General features: G+C 33.5%; 1 protein-coding gene across 1 annotated transcript in view; it reads right to left on the reverse strand.

Moving 5' to 3' along the window:
* LOC146534918 (uncharacterized) overlaps positions 1 to 18,584 on the reverse strand; it is a 42,072-nt gene extending 23,488 nt beyond the window's left edge. The window contains exon 1 of the mRNA XM_085192468.1: positions 17,850 to 18,584. Coding sequence (XP_085048594.1) covers positions 17,850 to 18,471 — 622 coding nt within the window. The 5' untranslated portion in view covers positions 18,472 to 18,584. The remainder of the gene's footprint in view (positions 1 to 17,849) is intronic.
* Positions 18,585 to 24,443: the final 5,859 nt, after the last annotated feature.

The following is a 24,443-nucleotide window of genomic DNA, read 5'->3' on the forward strand; positions in this document are numbered from 1 at the left end:
GCATATTGGTGTGTTAAGTTCTCTCAGTATCCCCAACATAGCAGAGTGAGGAACTAGTAACCTAGTGTAAGTAACACTCTGTTCCTATTAAGTCACTCCGTTCTCCACTTTCTCCTGAAAGTGCCAGCTCTTGCTAGAGCGGACATGTAAAAACAATTTAATCCCCTGAGAGGAGGTCGAACGCACAACAAACTTCGTGCAAATTCACTATAATGATCTTAATTGACTAAAATTTTCAAAATTATAGGCAACAGATAAAAAAAATCCTTACTACGTTCTAAGCTAATATTCATCTCATACTCTAACTACAACGTTTTGTTGAAACAAGTGATGTTATATTACATAATTTTAATGAATATGGAGTTTGTAATATTTAAATTATAATTTATTTTTAATATGCAGTAACACAATTTTGTAATAGGCATTGTGCGCGGCCATCAGAGCATGTTCTAGGGTGTTACGCCTCGACTGGCTTCACGAGAGAATGGACAAATTAAGGAAAATTAACTTACAATGTTTATTAAACGACATGGATATATTAAATACTTTACGAAATTTATATTATTTATAAATAAATTAATTAACATAAAGCTTAAAAAATGATTGACTGTTAAATAAAGTTACAAGGTTCACTATTACTAGTTCCTACTTCCAAAAAAAAAACGAAATGAATAGAAAAGAAAAAAGGAAAATAGATCATAATTATAACAGTTTCCTGTCGTTGCGCAGGGATGATTCCTGTGGGTTCGATCTAGGAACGCTTTCTACAAAAAGTGGGGAACGGAAGCGTCTTAATGGGAACTGAGTGTCTTAACACTAGGTTTCCAGGATCCCTAATTCTACCGTAGGACTTACTCCTATGTTTAAATCAGTAGGTAGATAAAACAATATCATTAGTAACAACAAAAAATGTTAATTTTCTAGCAATTACGCTGTAAAATTATAAAGCCTACATTTCGTAAAGCAATAACTTAAAAAGAACATCTTTTTTATAGAAATGTAAAACGATTATTATAATTACTTTTTGTAGCCTCGTGTTTACGAAATAAAACGTTGCGACCCGCGTCTTTCGACAGAACCAATCATATCAAACTATGTAATTTATTTGCAATTATCATATAAATACCATAAGCCATGGTGACCTTTGCCACGATAAATATATTACCTTAAATAAAAATATAAAAAAATATTTGATATACCGGCATTGTGTTTCAAAACCAGTTTTTGATAGAATAGGTTTTATATTTTATTATTATAAAATTAGATGTTCTAAAACCAGATTTCTGATGTCATCATCATCATCATCATTGAAATCTGGTTGGTCGATAGTTATTTTTGTGATAATTTATTATTTGGGAATTCCATAGGCAGGTAAGTAAGTGCGTAGTTACATGGTATCTCTTTTGCCATTTTAATAAAAAACCATAAAAAGTTGCTTATCCATATGTAGTAGGAATCGAACCCACAGCCTGTCACATCACCTACGAATATTTAATTTATTAATAAAATCAAATATTATCGCAACCTGTAGGAATTTTCACTTATATGGTTCAAACGTAAATAAATCTTAGTATGTCGGCCAACACAACATGTCACAGCACTGCCTTTGGAAATAAGCTTCTTGCTCATTTTTATAGAACATAAATTACGTTTAAATAAGACATTACATGCATAAATTACTAGCGATTGCAAATTAAGGTAAAAACAGAGCAAATACAAATTGCTCAATTTTTTTATTTAACAATAAAAAAATATATAGGTACATTACATTATTTTTATATTATAAAATGTGTTCATTTTATTTGTTTAAATCTATACATATAGTATGAAGATTTAGTTAGGTTGAACACTGAAATCTCGGGAATTACTGGTTTTAAATTAATGTTTTTATGGATAAGTGTATAACGCATCACGTTAATTGTTTTGATGTATCTCACTGCAGCTAGAGATATCTTATCATATACAATTTTTAGATATTTCTTTTTTTTATATTCACGCTGTCCTGCAGGATACTGCACATAGTCGGGTAGGAAGGGGAGGAACCTTGGTTAGGACACTCCTTTACCATCAAGTTACTTCTGTTCACCATTTTCAGCCGAATTCTCGAGGCATTGCGTGTTGAGTGGTGGAATTCAATGCTATATTTTGCCTTTGTTACCAGAACAAAGAAATGATAAAATAATAATAATTTATTTCTGCGTGTGGGAATCGAACCCTCAACCGCCGCGTTTACATTCACAACCGTTACATTTATACCACCGGACCACGACTGTTACGGGTTTATGGGCTATACTCTAAAGATACCTACAAATTAAGTACATATTTTATTTTTAGCAAAAACACAAGTTAGGTTTTTTATGTACATTCTTGATATCGTGTGTAAAATGGTTGTATTTATTCAATTCTTTATGTAACGTTATGAAAGTGCTTCGTCATATTCGGGTTTTTTGAAAGTCGCGCTATTACTACATAAAAACGTATTTATGCTTTACGCGATGTGTGGATTATGATGAAATTTCAAATAAATGTTTTTATTTCTTTAGCTTCGCGCTGTATCTTCACGTAGCAGGGTAGACAGAGGAAGCCTAGTGCTTAGACACTCTGCTCCCCACTTTCCGTTGAATTCTGGAGTCATTGACTAAAATATTTCATTATTTACAAGAAATAAATACATAAAAATTAAAAATGACCGTCATATTTCAAAACAAAATTCAACAAAAATATTTAACAACGGACCGGAAGCAAAGTAAAGATGACTTAAAAAATCTGTCGTTATTTTAACAAGAAAGTAAGTAAACTCGGTCAAAGCCAAGCGGGACAAACGTATAAATAACTAAAAGTGCGATAGAGACAAAACATCTTGCGTAAGGTGGCGGTTCGAATCTCGCGAATTTTAATCACCGCTTACCATTTTACGAGGAAATCGCATTACACAATGTATTTGTAGGATGATGAAAGTCAATGTCGGTAACAATATTCATAATTTGCATAAATGTATAAATATAAAATCTTTGATTTGATTGACTAATGAAGATTCTATCTATGGCGCAGTGGCACTGCATCTGACTAAACGCGATGGGTGTGGGTTCAATTTCAACTCGAAGGAGTGATTTTCATTTCCACGCTCTTGTAAGACAATGGGACAACTTACTACCAACGCCTCGTATTCGGGCGAAAGCGAAGTATTTATATAATGGGGCCCGTATTAATAAATCGATCTCAAGTCTGAGGTGGATCTTGAGATGCCGTTTCCATTCATAAATTACATATTTATGGCCAATCCTGCTATATGCAAGATACAACGTGAAGACGGAAAATAATGTAATAAACAGGAAAGAAAGCAAAGTGATAAATCACTACGCTATTTATTTAAGATCCATGGGGAAGCGGAACTCGATAGTTCCTTCAGTTTCATATGTTCTAAGAAATATTACATTTTATCCTCGTCGTTAGTCGTTATATCAGATGTAATTTATTTCGATATGAAACAAGTACGACACGCAACGGTTCCGAGGTGAAGGATCGGTATCGTCGTAATTTAAAAATTACACCTGCATGTCTAGCTTACATTATATTTTACAAGTACATATTATTACCAAAATAGATGTCATAACATAAGAAATATTACATAAATAATATAATTATATTATAGGTTTTAAATTGGCGTTTTTTTTAAATTATACATAAATTATTTTAAAGACACAAAAGAAAATAAAGAATAAAATAATTTTTAATTTAAACATATATACTACACAATATACACTTAATGACACATCAAAAGTAGAGTTAGATTTTCAGTTATCCGCTTTCCGCCCAAATTCGATGGCATTGACGACATTTATTCCACATTTCTTTGTATACTAGACACCCGAATACCTCATTATACATATAAATTCTATTTTTAATTCCAATATATTTCTAAAATACATTTTGCATCAAGATGTTTCGGCAAAAAATAAGTATTAATAACACAACTTTTATGTATAGCTTCGCCCACATCGTTAAATGGAAACAACTAAGAGATTTTTATGACACATTCTATGACCCGAGGTAATCGAAACTAGGACGTATACCCACGCCTATAGCTGTTCTCGATAAATGAACTATCCAGCACAAAAAATATTTTTTCGAACTATTAGTTTCTGAGATTGGGCCGTTCAACCAAATAAATTCTTCATCTTAATAATATTAGTATTCATTTCAATAGTACAAAGAGAACTCATTCTAGTTTATTTTGTTTGAAACCGCTCGTTTGTGTCGTAATTTTTACTATATTTTCAATGATTACGGCATTTAGGTTAATGAAAGTAATGACCGTTACGCCAGCTTCTGTATGGTTATGACACGATTTGAAGAGATCTATATTTTATAAAAGCTAAATAAATATGTGACTGGCTCTCCAAGCTACGGTAGTGGCGTCGATTCCCACATGTCACGCTGTATCCCGCTGTCGGATATACAGAAGGGACCTGGGAACCTGGAGGAATTCTGGACGTATGCGTGTTGAGTGGTGGAGCTTAAAATCGTATTTTTTTCTTGCCAGAGAGGAAACCTGTCTAAACATAACTAATTATCAGGTTTCCTGCACCACGATGACGTCAACATATACGAAATCTAAAAAATACATAAATTGGAAATATATATAAAAAATAAATAAATATATGAATGTTACATTAGCTTTAGCTTCAGCACACATCGCAGTAGGTTAATATAACGAATGCGATCATCGTTACGCGAGCGAGGGCGGTTGTGACACGCGCTACAAACCTACATTTGTGACCCGCCATTTACTTCTATTTGATATACGTATATCGCTAGAGGAGCTGAAAACGCGATCAGTGTGGGTTCGATTTCTCTTCGGGGAAATTATCTTTTTCTTGATATCTTTGAAATCTCCAAGTTTGGACATTGAATAATTAGGTTTCATAAACAAATACGTTTGAAACTCACAAATTAAAATAATAAATTTACATTCCTTAAAATAAATATTATAATTGATTATATTTTAAATTAAAATAAAACTTCCAGTTAACCTTTCATAATTCTGGTTTGACACGGAAATGTTTCAAATTGACAAAATGGTCGCAAAAAATAAATTAACTACTATTAGTGGGTATTTAGAAATTCAACATTAAGTTTGTTCAATTTAAACGTAACCTTTTTATTTTGAAGTCTATAATCAAATATCACGCAAAAATTATATTATTTTGTTTCGTCAAAATTATTTATTTCATTTCTAAAGATAGTTTCTGTCAACTAGGAAACATGTACTTACTTATAGAGTCTAAATTTATAGATACGGCAGCGTGTTTTAAAAAAGCCAAATTAAAAAAACAACGTACTTACGAGTATATAATATTGTTAGAATTATTTGGAGCTACTTTTTATGGTATTTTCCCAACTTGCATTATAGAGTATAATTATTCTATTGATGAAGATACATTTATGATTTTGATGGGTTCCTTCCTACATACTTGAACTAAGCGAGCGCGTTGATGTCTTTTATTAGGAAGAAAAAACGTCCGTAATATGGACTCGTATGTTAACTTAAAAATAGCAACTGTTATTTATTGACAGATATTTCTTTATATAGAGATACGAGTAATCAAAAAAAATATTTTATGAGTGTATTATTTAACAGAAAAAAAAAATCTTTTAATATAAAACTAACAAATAACAAGTAAATGATTCTAGTAAAATATTCGGCATTTTGCATAGATTGACTTTAAAATGAGATATTGCCAATCTCAGACTTCCGCGACGATGAGAACGGTCAAAATTATATTATCATTTTAAACAAATAAAAGTGACATAACAAATGCGTATATTAAAATATATTTTAAACTATAATTAAATAGTGAACATATAATTTAAAACTGTGGTATCTCTGATATCTTCGTTGGTCAATTGTTTTGGCAACTGTTTACGCAAGATGCACTTTATATTATAGTGTAAATGATAACGAGTGTATTTCAAAATACAAAATACCTTAGCTACTGCTAAGGACATACTTAAGAGCCAAGACACTCCGTTTTTCGAATGGATTCGAGACATGGCGTAAATTGTCGTAGGAATAGAGAGGCGGTGCCAGAATAGGCTCGTGACGTTGTAGTTTTGAACCCACAACTAACACTTTAGTTTTTTTAGTTTTAGGTGCTTGGTCTTTCATATTATCTTATAAAACTTAATAGTTTTTCAATGCTTATTTTAAAGAAAACTGAATGCTTTAGGGACGACGATAATTTTAATATATATTTATACTTTACAAAAGTGAAAAAAAAAGATCAATTTCATCACTCTACAATATAAAAACTTATATGGTACGCGAATGGTGTCAAGAAGTCATTTACTTAATTAACATATATATTATATACCTACTAGTACTTCATAATTTTTGTTCAATTGCTTCTATTTCATAATACTAAACACGAACACGATCCCACGTTTGTATGAAATACCTTACCTACTTGTAGTTACGTAAAAATATTTTACAAACAGACGTACATAAATACATATATAATTACATATACACGTATATGGAACTGTAACGAGAGCATCGCTTATTATCTATTGTGATTATTGCAAGAGTGTGTACGTTTACTTCTTATGTGGGATTTTAGTGATGGGTAAAGTTACTTCTTATGAGCGAAAACTTCTGTGATATTATTATTTAACAATATAGTGGTTAAATACTTAAAAGGAATAAGGTAACCTTTCCCAAGAGATTCCCAGAAGATGAGATAAGATAGAGATATAAATTATGAGAAAGGTTTTTTTCAATATCTTAATAATCGACTACCACGATGGGTTAAACTATTAATTATGAATGAGTCGAACAGCTGAAACTTTTGGATGTTGACAGCTGAAATTTGTTGAAGGGAAAAAACTTTTTTCATGGTACAGTGAACCTAGCGTTTAGAAACTCCGTTTCCTTACAGCCCAATTTTGAGAACTAGCGTGACATACTAAAGTAAAGAACTCAAAAAAAGAACATCCCCCAGTCAACATCACAATCACATGCTTTTTCTTTGGCAATACCAAAAGTTCCTTACAAATTAACATAATAAAACATGATGTTAACATGTAATTAGTGTTTTACGTTAATTTAACAACCTGCCTTCTCGCTTCTAGTACTTTGACTAATTGCCTAATGAATTCTAGGCAGCTTTGAGCATGTATTAGTGAAATTCCCACGTGTTCAATGTATTTGAGCCATAGGTTAAGGTCTTCACGCGCGGACGGAAACACTAATTGATATGGGTATCATTGTAAGCTTCGCTTTTGTGTTTTGTTAATGAAATTATCAGTGAGTTATGTATTTTTTTATTTTTACGCTGTATTCCGCTTGAAGCAAGCAGAGGGAATTTAGTGTTGAGACTCTGTTCCCCATTTTCCACTGAATTCTGGAAGCATTGTGTGTTGAGTGGCGGATACCTTGACACTAGAGTGAACAAATGAAAATATTAAATATATTATGACTTTGATTTAAGCTATATTATGTCTTATTTAAGATTTATTTAGTTTTTTACTGTACTGTTCTATGTATTAATACATGTATATGTGTCTTTTCTATGGTACAATAAAGAGTTATTTTTTTGTTTGTTTTGTTTGTTTTTTAGGTTTTTTTATTTGTAAAAACAAAATTGGGCTACTCTTTTCATCGTCTGCTAAGATAAAGCTGTTTCTTAAACAATATTTTTCTTCAGAAGGTACGTTTTTCCGCTTTTTAGGAGTATATTGGCAAATTAGCGTTAGGATCTCTACCTTCTTTCAGTAAAATATGACCCAACTTTGCCAAAGGTCCTCGGGAAATGCTAAGAAAGGATTTCCCAAAAGTTCTATGGAAAGATAAGAAAAAACTAGGCTTTAATTTTGCAGTTCACACAAGTGATGTTGCGGGATATAACTAGTGATAATATAATATATTGACTGCATTCATGATAGTTAAGTCGTGTTCAATAATTATTAATAAAGGTTGACCGACACTAACATTGCTTAAATGGAAAGTGAAATTATTCGAGTTTCTCGTAACGTCCTGTCGCATACCTCGCAGTCGTAGGCACGAGCCAGTTGTTGTGACATGTATAACCTAGGCCCACTCAGCCTATAACTAAGCTCAGCTTTGGTTATTTTTTCGCTTCATGGTAAGGTTGACAAAGGTAACTTGGGAACCTAGTGTTAACCTTTCGTTCCTATTATTATATTACCGTTTCCTATTTTCCGTCGAATTTCAATTCGGTTATCCTGTGGCGAGGGACTATTGTAAGTTTTTAAAATGTCACTGAATTAACGTAAGTTCTTCTAACTATGTTTTGTCATTCAGGATTTGGGTGAAATATATTTTTTTTACGTTCTCCATGATCATTAATGTATCAATATGTTTGCGAAGAATTTGAAATTAAATACCATTTTATATAAAAAAAATGTACAAATATGCATAACTCTGGTGTATTAAATAAAAAAAAATGAAATTAAAAAAACCCACAAATACTTGCAATTACAACGTATCTATCAGTCACAGTTAAGAAATTTCTACTTACACGAACAAAATGACTCACATCATTAAACTTGTTTCACTTTCGTATCAATTTAACGACAGATCCTTTACACAATGATTGTGCCACATCCTTCGGGTGTGCTGAGTTAATATTCGCGTGGCGAGGAGTGTGGCAACTCTCTGCTTAAGAAAGATTCTGTTATTTTTGATGTACGAATGGTGATCTTGCGAAATATGTATACAAGATAAAAATTTCTCGTTTATTTAAAGGCATTATTTAATACATGATAAATATTTTGTAAGGAAATTATAAAAAAAAACAATATATTATATTTTTAAAATTTCCCCCAAGAGAAGTAACCATTATTGCTAAATTTATTACATTGCCTTACAAAAACTACAAAAAATAATATAAAAACCTACTTTAAAAAACTCAAATAATAAAAACACACCGTGACCCCAAAATCTACATTTATTAATATAAAAAACCTAAATATAACATTATTTGACACCAACACAAGCAAGGAGCTCACGCACACACGTACAGCGTCGTTCGTAAGAACACTTGCATAATCGTTAATTGCGTGTGACGTAACCCGCGTAGTTAGCGCACTGTACATAACACTGTTGACAAATATTTCGGCAATCTTTAAAATATTTACGAGAAACACCACAAATTATAAGAATTATATTGTTTGTTAGTATATAATTACGAAAATAATTTCTTTTCAATACCAGTTGTGGTATGCCTTTGGAACAGCTGGAGAAGAGAAGAGGAGATTTGATGAGAGAAGATGTTTTTTAAAATTTAATTCCGGTCAATATGTCTTTTCAGAAAGGATTGTGAAATTTAAAAACAAATATACACTATGTATTTTCTTATACCTAGTTTTAAAGCTAACAAATAGAAGGTTGGCTGGGTGTAAGACGAGGTGTTTTTAATATTTTTTTAGCTGATCAGAAGTCGGTCGGAGAAGAAACTTTTAATTGAACTAATAAGCTAATTAAATACATAACAGTTCTTAAGGAACTGCTTTGGTAACGAGGATAATAATGGCGTTGGGTTCTGCCACTCAACATAAAATGGATTTAGAATTCGAAAAGTGATTAACGAAAGAGAACATCTTAGTCTGAATGGGGTGTCTTAACACTGGGTTTCCAGGTTCCCTCGGACTACCCGGCTATGTTCAGTATACATCGTGAAGCTAAAAAAACGTCATCTCTAATAACTCGAGTGACGTAATGAAACTACGCCTCTGGGATACCGTCGAAGAGGTACGTCCGCTACATTACAATTTTTAAATGACTTCTATATTTTTCTTTTCTTAGTGTGTAATATCACTTTGATAAATGTTAACATGTTTTCAAATAAATTATAATTACTATATTTAAATAAACACAGATGAATTTACGGAGAATAATAACAAAAACATTGCTAAAGAAAGCCTTGGATGTCTTATAGTAAGCAAATAAAGAACACTATTGTTTTATCAGATACAACAAATTGACTCAAGGCAATATTAAAAAGCAATTTTGCATTTCAAATGAGAGCATTTCATTGAAACATTATTAATAATGTATCAAGATCACCTTTACTTGTACTTAGTACTGAAAATAGGGCTTTTTTAGACGTCATTCGTTATTTTATATTTATATATAATGGGGAACGGAGTCTCTTAACACTAGGTGTCCAGGTTCCCTGTACTTACCCAGCTATATGTGGGATGCAGTGTGTAGCAAAAAAATGTAGAGAATGGAGTGTATATGGATATTTACGCCTAATCTGTAATATGCGAGAAGATAAAAAGGAAATGTAATTAAAAATATGCGGGTGAAACTCTTTTTAATAGTAAAAAAAATGTTTAATATGTATATAGAAGTTTAAAATGAATTATATGGAATTTCAATATATAAAAATCCTTTTTTAAGAACTTAAGTAAATATAATTAATTATCTAGTATTTAGATAATACAGCCGTCCCGCCTTGAGGCTGTATTACACAATATATTAGAAAACGAAGATTACTAACGTTAAACAATCTGACCAAGGTCATTGTGTAATCTTTTATTTCGGTCAGAGAAAGTGTGCGGCCGCCATCGATACTGACGAAAAACGACTCTACAAGAGTCAAGTTATTATTTTCCTCTGTAATATGTAATTAATAATTCAAAAATAACAAAAAGTGTGTGAGTGTAACGCGGTTGTGGGTTCGATTCCCATTCGAGGGAGAGAACTATTAAAATTCTTATTTCCTCGCTCTGGTAACGAGCAATCTGTAAGCGTTGAGTTTCACTACTCAATACACAGTGCCTCGAGAATTTGACGGAAGGTGAGGAACGGCAGCGTTCCTCTGCTTACTCGGTGTGGTGGGGTACAATCGTGTTGCTAAAAAGCGGAAAAAATGAACTCTGATTTTTTTTAATGGTGTACTCCTTTGTACGTTAGAGATAAAGCGTATATAATGCGTGTAATTAAGGTTTACTTAAGACTTTACTCCTTTCGGTCAAATAAAAATAACTAAGAGCATCATATTCTTGGAAGTTCTCATGCTCTCTTATTTTTGCAACAATTTTCTTTCTTTTTACAATTTATATTCTTAATCGATAAATGGACTCATCCAACACAAAAACAATTTTTGAATTGAATTGAATTAGGCACTACTCCGGGCACCTCTCAATGGAATCTAATCTAATGGATCAAGAAATTAATAAATTAAGAATCCATTTTAACACTGTTATATTACTTCCTTTATGTATTTACTGATTCGAACTCAAAACTATTGCATACAAACAAAAAAAATAAACTATAAACTATATCTATACATATAATTCCAACATTGTTGTGTAATGTGATACGTAGCTCACTTTAAGGTTAATATTAGCTTTGACAATGAGTAAAGTAAACGTAGAGGCACTACGCGGTATTTATTGAACAAATCAATGTGGTTGATTGATTAACATAAACGAGTACATCCTATCCTATATCTTATAAAACAAAGTCGCTTTTTGTGTCTGTCTGAACTTTCTAACTCTTCTTCTTCTAAACCACCCAACGGATTTGGATGCGGTTTTCACCATTAGGTCGAGTATTTCTCAGGGAAGGTTTATATATAGTTTATTATTTGTACATTCTTATGTAAATTAACATAAATACGATAAATGTGTATAAAGTCCTACCCGCTGAGACACTTTGGCGCATGCGCTGCTTTAATGGTAAATACTACATGAAAAAAATGTACTGGAGTATTGTTCCTCTTGATAAGATCTACAAAAAAGTCCGCGATGGCATATTCGTATCTTTTAAGAATAACGTGTAGTGATCATATTTCTGTCTAAAAATAGTAATTTCAATATATTTTTTATTGTGAGGGATATTTCTCCATAATGGTATTAATCCTTATCCTTTAAAATACTTTCTACGTTAAACGAAGATAAAATTTGCTTTTTAAACTATTTCGAAATTGCGAATAGTTTTAGAGAAAAACGCATTTAATTATTGACACATCACGCCGTTCACACATCAACTGTATCGAGTTTCACTTATCCCTTACTCTCAGCATATAAATAAGTATATTAGTTACGTTGGCCATTTAATGCAGATCAAAACTGTCTTTTCTGTTTTTCATTTTAATAAGTACTTTAGAAGTTGTTACAATATCAAAAAATCCTTGCTGCGAAACGCGCCTCGCGACGTTATGCTTATACAAGCGAGTCCGCGCCCGCCTGCCTTACACGCATCGGTGGTTCAGTGGTAGAATGCTCGTCTGCCACGCGGGCAGCCCGGGTTCAATTCCCGGCCGATGCATTCTATTTAATTTTCGTCACAGGCAGCCACGTAGTGCTTGCTTTTCATCAGGGACAGAATACCCTCTTCAGCATTAACCACAAGCTCGAAAAAAAAAAACCCGCCTGCCTTTATAGCAACGAAGATTTAGATGCGTTTGCACGTATTGGATAATACGAGTTGAATGTATTATTTAATGTCATTTAACTATCTAAAAATAGTAATTTAAATATATTTTAATAAGTACTTAAAAAGATTAGTATCACAGATATAAAATTACGGTACCTACTAAAAAATCCTTGCTGTGTAAAACAATTGGAAAATCCTTATTGAAACTACGAAAATGCGGGTTGCATTAGGGTTTAATTAATTTTCACATTATCTTAAGTGATTTGCAAACATACATTATATGAATAATCCAGTAGTAAAAGCGGGCGAAGCCGCAATAGGGTCGCTAGTATCTATATAAATAAAAGGACTTGTCCTAACTGACTGAGGTAAGACGCGCGCACAGCCGTAACCGCTAATGGTAGAAACGTGGAATTTGGACTAAAGTTTACTTTCGTAATCTGGACATCCACTAAGAAGGGATTTTGAAAAATTTTAACCCTAAAGGGGTGAAATAGGGGTTGAAAGTTTGCATGGAAAAAAAATTAAAACGGCACTGATTCTTATAAAATTTTAAATTTAGATTTTTAAAAGTATTTAATTGAACACGTGTTTCACCGTTTTCTAGAATTCTCCCCCTAAGGGTGCAAATAAGGGGTTGAAAGTTTGTATGGAAAAATTCTTAAATCGCCACCGATTTTTATAAAATTTTAAATTTAGACTCTTAAAAATATTTAATTGAACATGTGTTTCATGGTTTTCTAGAATTCACCCCCTAAGGGTGCAAATAAGGGGTTGAAAGTTTGTATGGAAAAATCTTTAAATCGCCACCGATTTTTATAAAATTTTAAATTTAGACTCTTAAAAATATTTCATTGAACACATGTTTAGTGGTTTATTAGAATTCACCACTAAATAAGCTAGCGAAGCTGCGAGCGTCCGCTAGTCTATATATATAAAAGGACTTGTCCTCACTGACTGAGGTAAGACGCACGAAGCTTGTAGAAACGTGAAATTTGGACAGATGTTTACTTTCGTAATCTGGACATCCACTAAGAAGGGATTTTGGAAAATTTTAACCCTAAAGGGGAGAAATAGGGGTTGAAAGTTTGTATGGAAAAAAATTTAAATCGGCACCGATTTTTATAAAATTTGAAATTTAGATTTTTAAAAGCATTTAACCGAATACGTGTTTCATCGTTTTCTAGAATTCTCTCCCTAAGGGTGCAAATAAGGGGTTGAAAGTTTATATGGAAACATCTTTAAAACGCCACCGATTATTATAAAATTTGAAATTTTGACTCTTAAAAATATTTAATTGAACATGTGTTTCATGGTTCTTTCGAATTCACCCCCTAAGGGTGCAAATAAAGGGTTGAAAGTTTGAATGGAAAAATCTTTAAAACGCCACCGATTATTATAAAATTTGAAATTTGGACTCTTAAAAATATTTAATTGAACATGTGTTTCATGGTTTTTTAGAATTCACCCCCTAAATACGCAAGCAAAGCTGCGCGCGTCCGCTAGTATATTATATTACAACTAACTTTTTCCTACGACTTCGCCCACCACACCAAATTGAAATAAAGAAGAGTTGTGTATTACACTCGATATATTCTAATACACTTTGGGTATGGAATCCTGAAGAGGGACACCTTTTTCGTGTTTCAATCTAAATCTATTAACAGCCATAGGTGTTAATAAAAGTTTTGCTAGTTCTTTTTTGACATTGAATAATTATTTTATGAACATGTTTCTTGTACTTGGTACCAAGCTATTAACAAGGACACAATTATTAAGTACCAAGTTGGTACTTAAGAATTGTGTATTTGTTAATGTCACAGGTACCAGTTACTACTTGGATTAAAAGTAGCTTGTTTTTGGGGTTCCGTAGCTTGTTTTTGGGGTTCCGTACCTTTTAAGGAAAAAAAGAACCCTTCTAAGATCACTTTGCTATCCGCTCATCTGGCTGTATGTGACACTGGCTGTGTGAGACATTTTAGTACGGAACTGTCGCGTCGGTGGGTGAGCCCGACTCGCCCTTGTTTTACTTACTTTTTGAGCAGTTCAAATATTAAATAAAATAGAGGAAATATCGAATACTTTTTAAGTTCACGTTTCATTCTATATACAATTCGAAATTAAGAGCTAAGAAGTGTTGCAATAGCCCAATATAGAAAAAAATATCGAAAAGTGGAGGAACTTAACGCCGCACTTGTTTTGAGATGCCCTTCCACTGTGCCATCATGATCTGTGTATTTTTAATTAAATATTATTTAAATGCAATGCCACGAGCGACTCATCTAGAGTAATTATACAGGTATCGCTAACGAGTGTAATGTTTAAGTACAATGTTAGTTCTGTTGTGTGACGGCTGCAAAACTGCTTTCTATTTTACATTATATAACTAAACTTAATTAATTTAATGTTAAAATGAGAAAATATTCGCTCATTATTAAAAGAAATTATACATTTTTCAATGTTTGTGAACAAAAGGTATTTAAACTATTTAGAGAATAATTTATTATATATTTTAACAGATTATATATTTAAATGTTTTGAAGTTATATTTAACAAAATAAGTTTTACTAATAATTTCATTTTATTCTGTACTTTTCGTCCCATTTTAAGACTGGTCTGTACTAGGACTTTACTATTTTAGCCGAGTTCTGTTTTAAGAGACTTCGAAATTGCTTAGAAAAAAATATTAACAGTCAAATTTGAATCTGTACCTGCTAAAGCTTTAAGAGATCGATGGTATTTGTTTATCGCTACCATACGTCCAAAATATATTACGCTATATTATATTTTTCTAATATAAATAAAATTTATAAAAAATATTTCATCACGATAAGCGCCTTATACCAAGATATTTCACTAAATAATCACAAAGCCGACGTTTAAACAGAAACTATAATTTTTTAAGTTTATTATTATTAAAAGTAAATTATTTATTAACTAATTTATATTAATTTTTAATTTCGATTTCCTAATTATACAGAAAAACTTTACTAAGCTATATTAAAACTGAAAGGGAAAAACAGGTTCACCATTTTTTCGCATACTTAGGTACCCAAAGACACTTCGATCTAGACTTAACCTATACCCTAATTTACATTGGGTATTGAGTAGCGGATTTTAACGATTCGATTTTCTCGAGTGTGAATCGAATCCACGACTCATGCGTCCCAACATTTACACATCTCAATTTATGAATACTAAAACTAATAGCCATATTAAAGCTACTGGACTAAAATGCCTTTTAACAAGTGTTGTAATAATCGATGTTTTGCTTCGTATGCCGCAGGTTAGAAAGCTTAAAAGCTGGAGCGAGCTTCGGTTTCGTTATGTAATAGTGAACTTATCTGTTTACTTGTATGCGCTATGCAGTTTTTTCAGCTTCGCGCTGTATTCTGCACGCAGCAGGGTAGACAGAGGGAACCTAGTGTTAATACACTCCGATTCCCACTTTTCGCCGAATTCTGCCTCGACACCAGAGCGAAGAAATGATAATATAAATTTAAAGAAATATTTCATTTTCTCGAGTGGGGATCGAACCCACAACCAGTCGCGTTTGCGGTCACACACTTGTATCCCTGCGCCACAACTGGCCTCTATTTACTACTGGCCTTTTGTTCATATTAAACTTTGCAAATCGACAATGTCTCTTTTTTTGGTAGAAAGTTGAGAATATTTATTTTTTACAAAATTTTAGAAAAGCGCGTGTGAAGTGAAAATAAAAAAAATATATATTTCTTAAATTGTAATATTATTTTAGTAGTATAAGATCGTAATGTATTCATTTATCTTCATTTAAAACAATCAGAAAGACGCTTTCATTCTTTTAGAGAGTTTAAAATGTTTAATATTTGAACATTTAATTAGTATGAAAGTAGAGCAATGTATTTAGTATTTTAAACAATCCACCCTTGGAATTTAGTTGTAATTTAATAATTTTTTTTTTGTGGTTCCATTGTGGCGCCGTGGTATAAAGTTTGCCAGTAAACGTGATGGTAGAGGGTTCAATCATCACTCAAATATTTACATTTGCCAATGACTTTCGTTGTTAACTTCCGCACTGTTCACTCTACGTCTTGAAAAATGGGTGATATGTGGGAAGCATTGTCTTTAGGTAGAGAAAAAGGTAGAGAAAAAATAGTGACTTTTTCTCTACCTACATTCCTATGCGTAAAATGTGTAAAACAGATGTACTTTTTCTTTTTTTAGCTTTACTCTATATCCCGCATATATCAGAGTACGCAGTGTCGCAACTTAGTGATACGACACTCCGTTTCCATTAAGACAATTCCGTTTCACACTTTCTACCAAATCCTCGAGGCATTGCACTGTGCCATGCCTTGCTACTAGAGCAAGGAGATGAAAATATTAAATATTTCATTCCCCTGAGTGAGAATCGAACCAACAACCATCGCGTTTACTTCACATCCTTGTGCACTACGATGGTGGTGCACTCTACCAGTGACCCAAGCGTCGCGTGTGCACTCAGATGCGTTCGTTACGACGGCCTCGACAATAAAAAACATGATAAAATAAATATTAAACGGCCATACAACAATCGTTTTATAGATAGTGGTACGGAACCCTTTGTGTGACAGTTCTATTTGCATTGCAATAATCTATATATATAAAAGGACTTGTCCTCACTGACTGAGGTAAGACGCACGCACAGCCGTAACCGCTGTGCGTAGAAACATGAAATTTTGAAAAATTTTAACCCTAAAGGGTTGAAATAGGGGTAGAAAGTTTGTATGGAAAAATTTTTAAATCGACAGCGATTTTCATAAAATTTGAAATTTAGATTCTTAAAAATATTTAATTGAACACGTGTTTCACGGTTTTTTAGACTTTACCCCCTAACGGTGCCAATAAGGGGTTGAAAGTTTGTATGGAAAAATCTTTAAATCGCCACCGATCTTTATAAAATTTGAAATTGAGAACATATTTCATTGAATACGTGTTTCATGGTTTATTAGAATTCACCCTTTTCTATATTTATATTATCATGAATAAGCTTTACAACTCGAAGTTGTCTTAATATATGAGAGCAAGCGCTATTAAGTAATTCTTATTTTTACCAAGTATCAAGATTGTTAGACACGCTGTGAAAGAGAAGGCGGTTACTCAATTTTCTTATGAAATTCTGTGCACAGATAACGATCGCGTATACAGATAATTAAATTAAATATAGATTTGGTCATTTTTAAGCTGTAATAACAATAAAGAATATTTTAATTATATATGTGACTGTTCGGTTTTTTTTATTTTACAAAGAAAGTTTATAATTATAAGAGAAATTTTTATAGCCGAATAATTCATGATGAATGACTTATAAGCGTTGGTTCGTTCTTATATAATAATATCAATGGATGTGAGAGCAATAATTGGTAAGATTGATGATATGTTTATTTAAAAAATATATCTTTTAATATAATTGACTTACTTTTCAAAGCCCAAAGTGTTCTTTCCTTTAGGCCATCTACGTAGTCCTGCAGGTCCTCCCTACATTGCCCCTGCACAGCCACTCGTAGCTCATTCCACTGGTCCACAAGAATCTGTGCATCCATAATTCTCAACATGCTTTCTAGCCCCATTAGATGAGATTCATTCGCTATCTTCATTTGTATTCTAGTTTCGTTCACAGTATTTCGTATAGTATCGCTCAGTTTCCCCAAAACATCTTTTGGCGTCGTTTTCTCAATCCTCGCGCTCTTAATAATGTGCTGTACATTGTGTGATTTCTCCGTCGTGGACACTTTCTTCTCCGTCTCTACGTCGCCGAAAACTTCAGCGAACGTCAGACCATCGTCGTCCGCAAATAAATCGAAAGAATCTTCTGTCGTAAACTTTTCGTGTTTGCTCGTATTGGGCGGCGGTATCAGGGAACCTATTAAGTCCGACGACAGATCGTCATCCAACCCGCCTTTGGACGAAGCTTTTTTAATATTTTGAAAAGCATCAATCAAGGCGCTTCTGAGTTTTTCCTCCCTAGCAGTCTCCTTTTCCCTAGCGTCGGCTAGAGTATACGCACTGATAACCAATATAATTATCACTATACGAGACATTTTAATTTTTTTATCACAAACACATGCCTATAAAGTATATTTGGGCAACAAGTACTGGTCTCACTGGGAGGCGTGCGCGCGCGGCATACTCGAAGCTCGCACTGAACGGGCGGCGGCAGTATTTGTATGACATAACGTTAAACACTTTCACTGCCGACGTCGGCGCCCGCGCAGGTTGCTCCTTGCAGGGCGATCGCCGCTTGGTCCACTTCTTTTGAGTAATTAGCATATTCGTTTTGAAGGATCTTTATAACAATGCTTTGCTTTTTTGTATGTATTCGTATTTATAAGTTTGGGATATTTATAAGTATGAAATTTTTGTTTTTCGCTCGTCCTATAAAAAATAGTATAAAAGTAATTCAGTTCATCCCAAGGCAGAATATTGAACTGTCACTCAAAACTGAAACTCAAAATACCCCAATATTTAATTCAGCTTCGGTAGAAAAAAACTGTCCTGAGCATGTGACGCAAGTTACATACTCGTTGCAAAGTCTAAGTTGGTCGAACTATATTGAGGGTCAAACAAAGGTCGAAAAAAATTACCGTATTTTTTTTGAGGTGCAGTCACTGTCATTTACTCCATGGTTTTATACAGTATCTCTATCTTCAAATAATAGAAGGGGAGCCATGTGAAAAGCATGATTACTTCTTGGTTACAAACATGGAGAGGTTCACAGTGGACGAAGTGTAATCAGGGTGAAGGGACTGTAAGGCTTGACTCTCTGTTGTCTCTCACTATCATGTTAGGGATAAAACAGCTGCAACGAAGGATTAAGTATCCTTCGTTGCATTTACTACAATGATTTAACAAAGTTACATATATGTATTTTTTGCCCTAGTGTTTAGACTCTCTCGTTTCCATTTTCCAAAGAATTCTGGAAGTATTGCGTGGAGTGGCATGATTCAACGTCGCGTTTTGCTTCGATACCGGAGCGAAGAAAATGGATATATTAAATATTTTATTTTTTCGAATGGGAGCCCACAAACTGTCACGTGTACAGCCCGACTTTGTGCCTCGGTGCCACGACTCTCCTCAAAGTTATATAATTTACTTTAATATATTTTAAAAGCGGAATCAAGTTTATAAACTGGAATACACCATATGTGCATTCTATTTTACGTTCTCAAGTTTCTACAATTTTCAATGACACATTTAGAGTAAACAAATTTCTCTAAAAACTGTGAATGAGATGTGTTTCCCACAACCGACACTTCGTAAGTTCGTACACTTCGCGTAAGTTTATGATAATGTCTGATATTGTTCGCTCTTGTGCTACGTGTGAATTTGGTTTTCTATTTAACTTTCATTTATTCTTTATAAGATTATATTTTTATAATAATATTATTATAGATTAGGCTTGTTGAGGCCTGTCGTAGCGCTGGGGCACAACTGTGGGCCGCGACAAGTTGTCATTGTGTTGATTCCCTTCCACACAATTAAATATTTAAAATTACTCCTCTCCTCTCCCACTACTCCTACGCTCTGGTAGTGAGGCAAGGCGCGGTGCTGAGTGCCAGACAATTACTAAAAACGTTATGGGGCACCACGACGTAAAAAAATATATTATATCAATGTAAATTTTTTAGCGTCACCCTCTATCCTGCATGTATGAAGGTAGGCAGAGGGAGCCCAATGAGGAGACTCTACGCTCTCCACTTTCCCCCGAAATCTTGAAGCATTGCATATTAAGCGGCGGAACTCAACACCGCGTTTTGCCTCCACTCCAGAGCGAAGAAATGAAAATAACAAATATTTCGTTACTGTGAGTGGGAATCGAACCCACAACCCGTCGTTTTTACAGTCACACGCTCGTGCCCCTGTGCTCACGGCTCACCTCTTCTGGCAGAGAAGTCAAATCTTATAACTTCATTATAATTTTGCCAAATTTAAATCTGCATAAAAAACATAAGATGTTTGTAAAAAAAATAATAATCTCAGAGCTCACAAAGGGAATGCACGCTGTTACATAATATCTTATACAATCATTATACAGGGTTTATACGCTTTAATTGTCGCTCCCGTCGTTACGAAACCATTGTCTCGGCTTACTATACTTTCTTCAATGATATGTTTAGCACTAGTTAGAGCACCGGAGTTCGTCTTTATTTTTGTTTTTTTTAAAGATTATATGCAAATGCGTGTGCTTATTATCTAGCTTACAGTTAAAATTATAAATTGAAAACCCAGTTGAGTTGTTCGCTTAAATAACATTAAATAAGTATAGCCAGTATTAATCTTTGTTTGTTAGTGTCACGCTGTATTATTCCGCACACAGCCTGCAGGGTAGGCAGAGGGAATCTAGTGTTAAGATACTCCGTTCCCCATCTACCACTGAATTCTGGAGGCATTGCGTATCCAAGCCACGCTTTGTCTCGACACCAGAGATATTTCATTTCTTTCGGAGGCCAGTTGTGGCGCAGAAAGTGTGACTGTAAGCCGACTGGTTCTGGGTTCGATCCCCAGTCCAGGAAATGAAATATTTGTTTCTAATTTATATTTCCATTTCTTTGTTCTGGTGTCGAGGAAAAGGGCGGCGTTGTGTTCCGCCACTCAACGCGCAATGCCTCTAAAATTCGGCGGAAAGTGGGGAACGGAGTGTCTTAACTAACTAACTAGGTTCCCTCTGCCTACCCTGCTTTGTGCGGGATACAGCGTGAAGCGTTTGATATAGTAAAAAATGTATACATTATATAAAAGTAACACATATCATATTCTGTTGTATAACGAACAAATAGTAAAAGATATGCATACGTAAATAAATCAAGGAAGTGCACGAAGCACTCCATCATCAGCAAAAGATGCCATCAAGCGTGTAGTCTAATATTGTTACACAATATGACACATTCGCCCATTATGTGTTCGCGACGCCTCGAGCGACGAGTGCGAATACAGTTCCTGTTTAGTAATTTCTATGTTCGTCAAAGTGGGTATTTTTTATTTTGCAAGTGTATGACATTGCGTTTTAAGAAATAAATGAAAATAGGTTCTATAATAAAATAAAATAGTTGCAACGGTTTCCAGCTACATTCAACTTTTTACACGTTTATTTTGCTTTTAACACGTAAGGCGGGGAGAATGCAGTGTTAAGACACTCTGTTTTCCTTGTATCGCCCAAATTTCAAGATATTACATATTTCTCTTATTAATAAATCAAAATGAAAACAATTCAATAAATTGAGATAATAAAAGGAGTGACAAAGCATTTTATTTTTTATTTTTCTTTCACCATTATTATGTTTTTATAAGCAGGGTTTTAAAATGTTTCCTAATTATGTTAACAGCTATAAATTTAAATCATCATCATCATTATCTAAAGCGCTACAGCCGCGGCCCTACAGGCCTAGGCCTGGTCCAGAAAGTAATAAAAAAGTATACTTATTGGTTTACGTTAATTATCCATTAGTCACACAGTCCAGGGGAATGATAATAAAATATTGAAATTATTTTCATTTCTTTAGGCTTATTTGGTATTAGTTTATTTGAGGCCGACGTGAGTAACTTGAGTGTGTGACTGTAAACATGACGGCTTTGGATTCGGGGGAATAAAATATGTAATATTTTATTTTCTCAAAAATATAGCAAAAGGTGGGAAACGAAATATAACATAATGGAAAACAGAGTGTCTTGACATTAGGTTCCCAGGTTCCCTTTGCCTACTGCTATATGTGGGAGACAGTGTGAAGCTAAAATAAAGCTTATTATAGCTGTATGACAGTTTGCAGCTAGCAGAACGTCATCAAAATCCGGTCATCATAAAGGCCGGATAACAATGGAAGAAATTGATAAATAAAAAGATAATAATATGTTACATTAATTTCAGTTGTAAACAAAAATTATAAGTAAATAGCTAATAATTGGCATTATTTCTCTATAAAATAGACGATTGTATTTTTTTTGGTTTTTTATTGGTGTATTTTAACTTCACCAATGTCTATAGACATGATAGATGGCTGCTATCGATCAATGTAAGAAAATCTTGCAAAGCTATTTTGACCTACTTCCAATTTCAATGTGCTTAAAAAAATACAATAATATTACAACATAAATCCTATGCGGTCGCCAGAAAGACCAAAGACATCAGATTTTTTTTTTCTACTCAAAAAAAACTGAACCAAACTTCCAAACTAAGACATCCAAATCACATCAATAATATTAAAACTAACCAAACGTATATGGTTATAATTCCCTTATATAAGACATAAAAAAATACGTTCGAAAACGCAACGCAACACTAATTTTTTACAACAAAGTTAAAATATGAATTTATGAAATCATATTCCTCGTTACCACATAACGATTCAAGTATTTATTGTTGGAAAGTCCTAAACGTTGCGTGATCATAAAAAAATATACTTTCGTATATCCAGGTTCAAACCCACTTCTGAGTGTTGTTTACGTAAGGAGCATCATTTCGTAATGATTTTAGGTTAAATACTACCGGCTGTCTGTGAAATTGGTTTGCGGAGGTTAATTTTACGTGATAACGCGTTATAAAATTGTATACCTTTATAAAATAAATAGACCTGTAGTAAATCAGCCTCACGCTGCATCCTGCAGCAGGGTAGGCAGAGGGAACCTAGTGTTAACACTCCGTTCCCCACTTTTCGCCGAATTCTGGAGGCATGGCGTGTTGAGTGGTGGAACTCAACGCTGCGCTTTGCCTCGACATCAGAGCGAAGAAATGAAAATATACCTATGTTTAAATATTTTATTTCCTCGAGTGGGGATCGCCACAACTGTTGCGTTACAGGCACACCCTTGTGGGACTGCGTTGACGTTCGTGTAGCGGCGGCCATCCACAAGACGCTATGACGTCAAAAAAATATCATTGCTGATATTATAAAGCTGAAGAGTGCTTTGGCTAAAACCATATATTAAAGTTTTTGCGTGACCGCGCTAATATCAGGAAAACTGCAAATTTCTCCTTGTATTGTAGAGTCCATTTATCGACGAATGCTGTACACTATTTTACATAATGTTAGGAGCTTCCATTTAATCTACTTTGTCACCTGTATACATCTCCTAACCATGAGGGTGATGCTGCAAGTCTTATATCGACTTGTCTCGGTGTATTAAATAACATTTTTTTAGCTTCACGTAGTATTTCGCACATAGCAGTTAATTTTAACTGTTTGTTTTTTATAATAAACGATAGGATAAACTAAATATTCGACAATTAACTGTACGCAACTATGTCAAAGTAACATTTTAACATTTTGCGCTGAAGGTAGTAAGTATATAGGTACATGTTGAACTCCAGAACACAATTGATCACATTTCAATTGTAATTCTATGTTTTTATATATACTTATTTATAAATTTGTAACGTCTGAAATGGTGTGTTATTAAATTAAACACACAAATGGATACCAATGTAACTCGCAACAGACAAAACTTGCGAAAGTGCACAAATCGCTGCGTCACCGTGATTATACAAGAATATGTAGAAAGTTACCTCACGATATTATATTTATTATATTTACAAAATTATGACTTTGACCTAAAACAATGACCCTAACATAGGTGACAGGAACTTACTTAACTAACGTATAACAATAAAGCATCCTTTCGTTATATATAAATACTAGCGGACGCGCGCAGCTTCGTTAGCTTATTTAGGGGTGAATTCTAATAAACCATGAAACATGTGTTCAATGAAATATTTTTAAGAGTCGAAATTTCAAATTTTATAAAAATCGGTGGCGATCTAAAGATTTTTCCATACAAACTTTCAACCCCTTATTTGCACCTTTAGGGGTTGAATTCTAGAAAACCATGAAACACATGTTCAATTAAATACTTTTAAGAGTCTGAATTTCAAATTTTATAAAAATTGGTGCCGATTAAAAAAAATCGATACAAACTTTCAACCCCTTATTTGCACCCTTAGCGGAAGAATTCTAGAAAACTATGAAACACGTATTCAATTAAATACTTTTAAAAATCTAAATTTCAAATTTTGTAAAAATCG

This window comes from Heliconius melpomene, chromosome 11, assembly GCF_056956725.1.
Source record: "Heliconius melpomene rosina isolate 202511_hmr_F chromosome 11, ASM5695672v1, whole genome shotgun sequence".
In the NCBI taxonomy this organism is placed as follows: Eukaryota; Metazoa; Arthropoda; class Insecta; order Lepidoptera; family Nymphalidae; genus Heliconius; species Heliconius melpomene.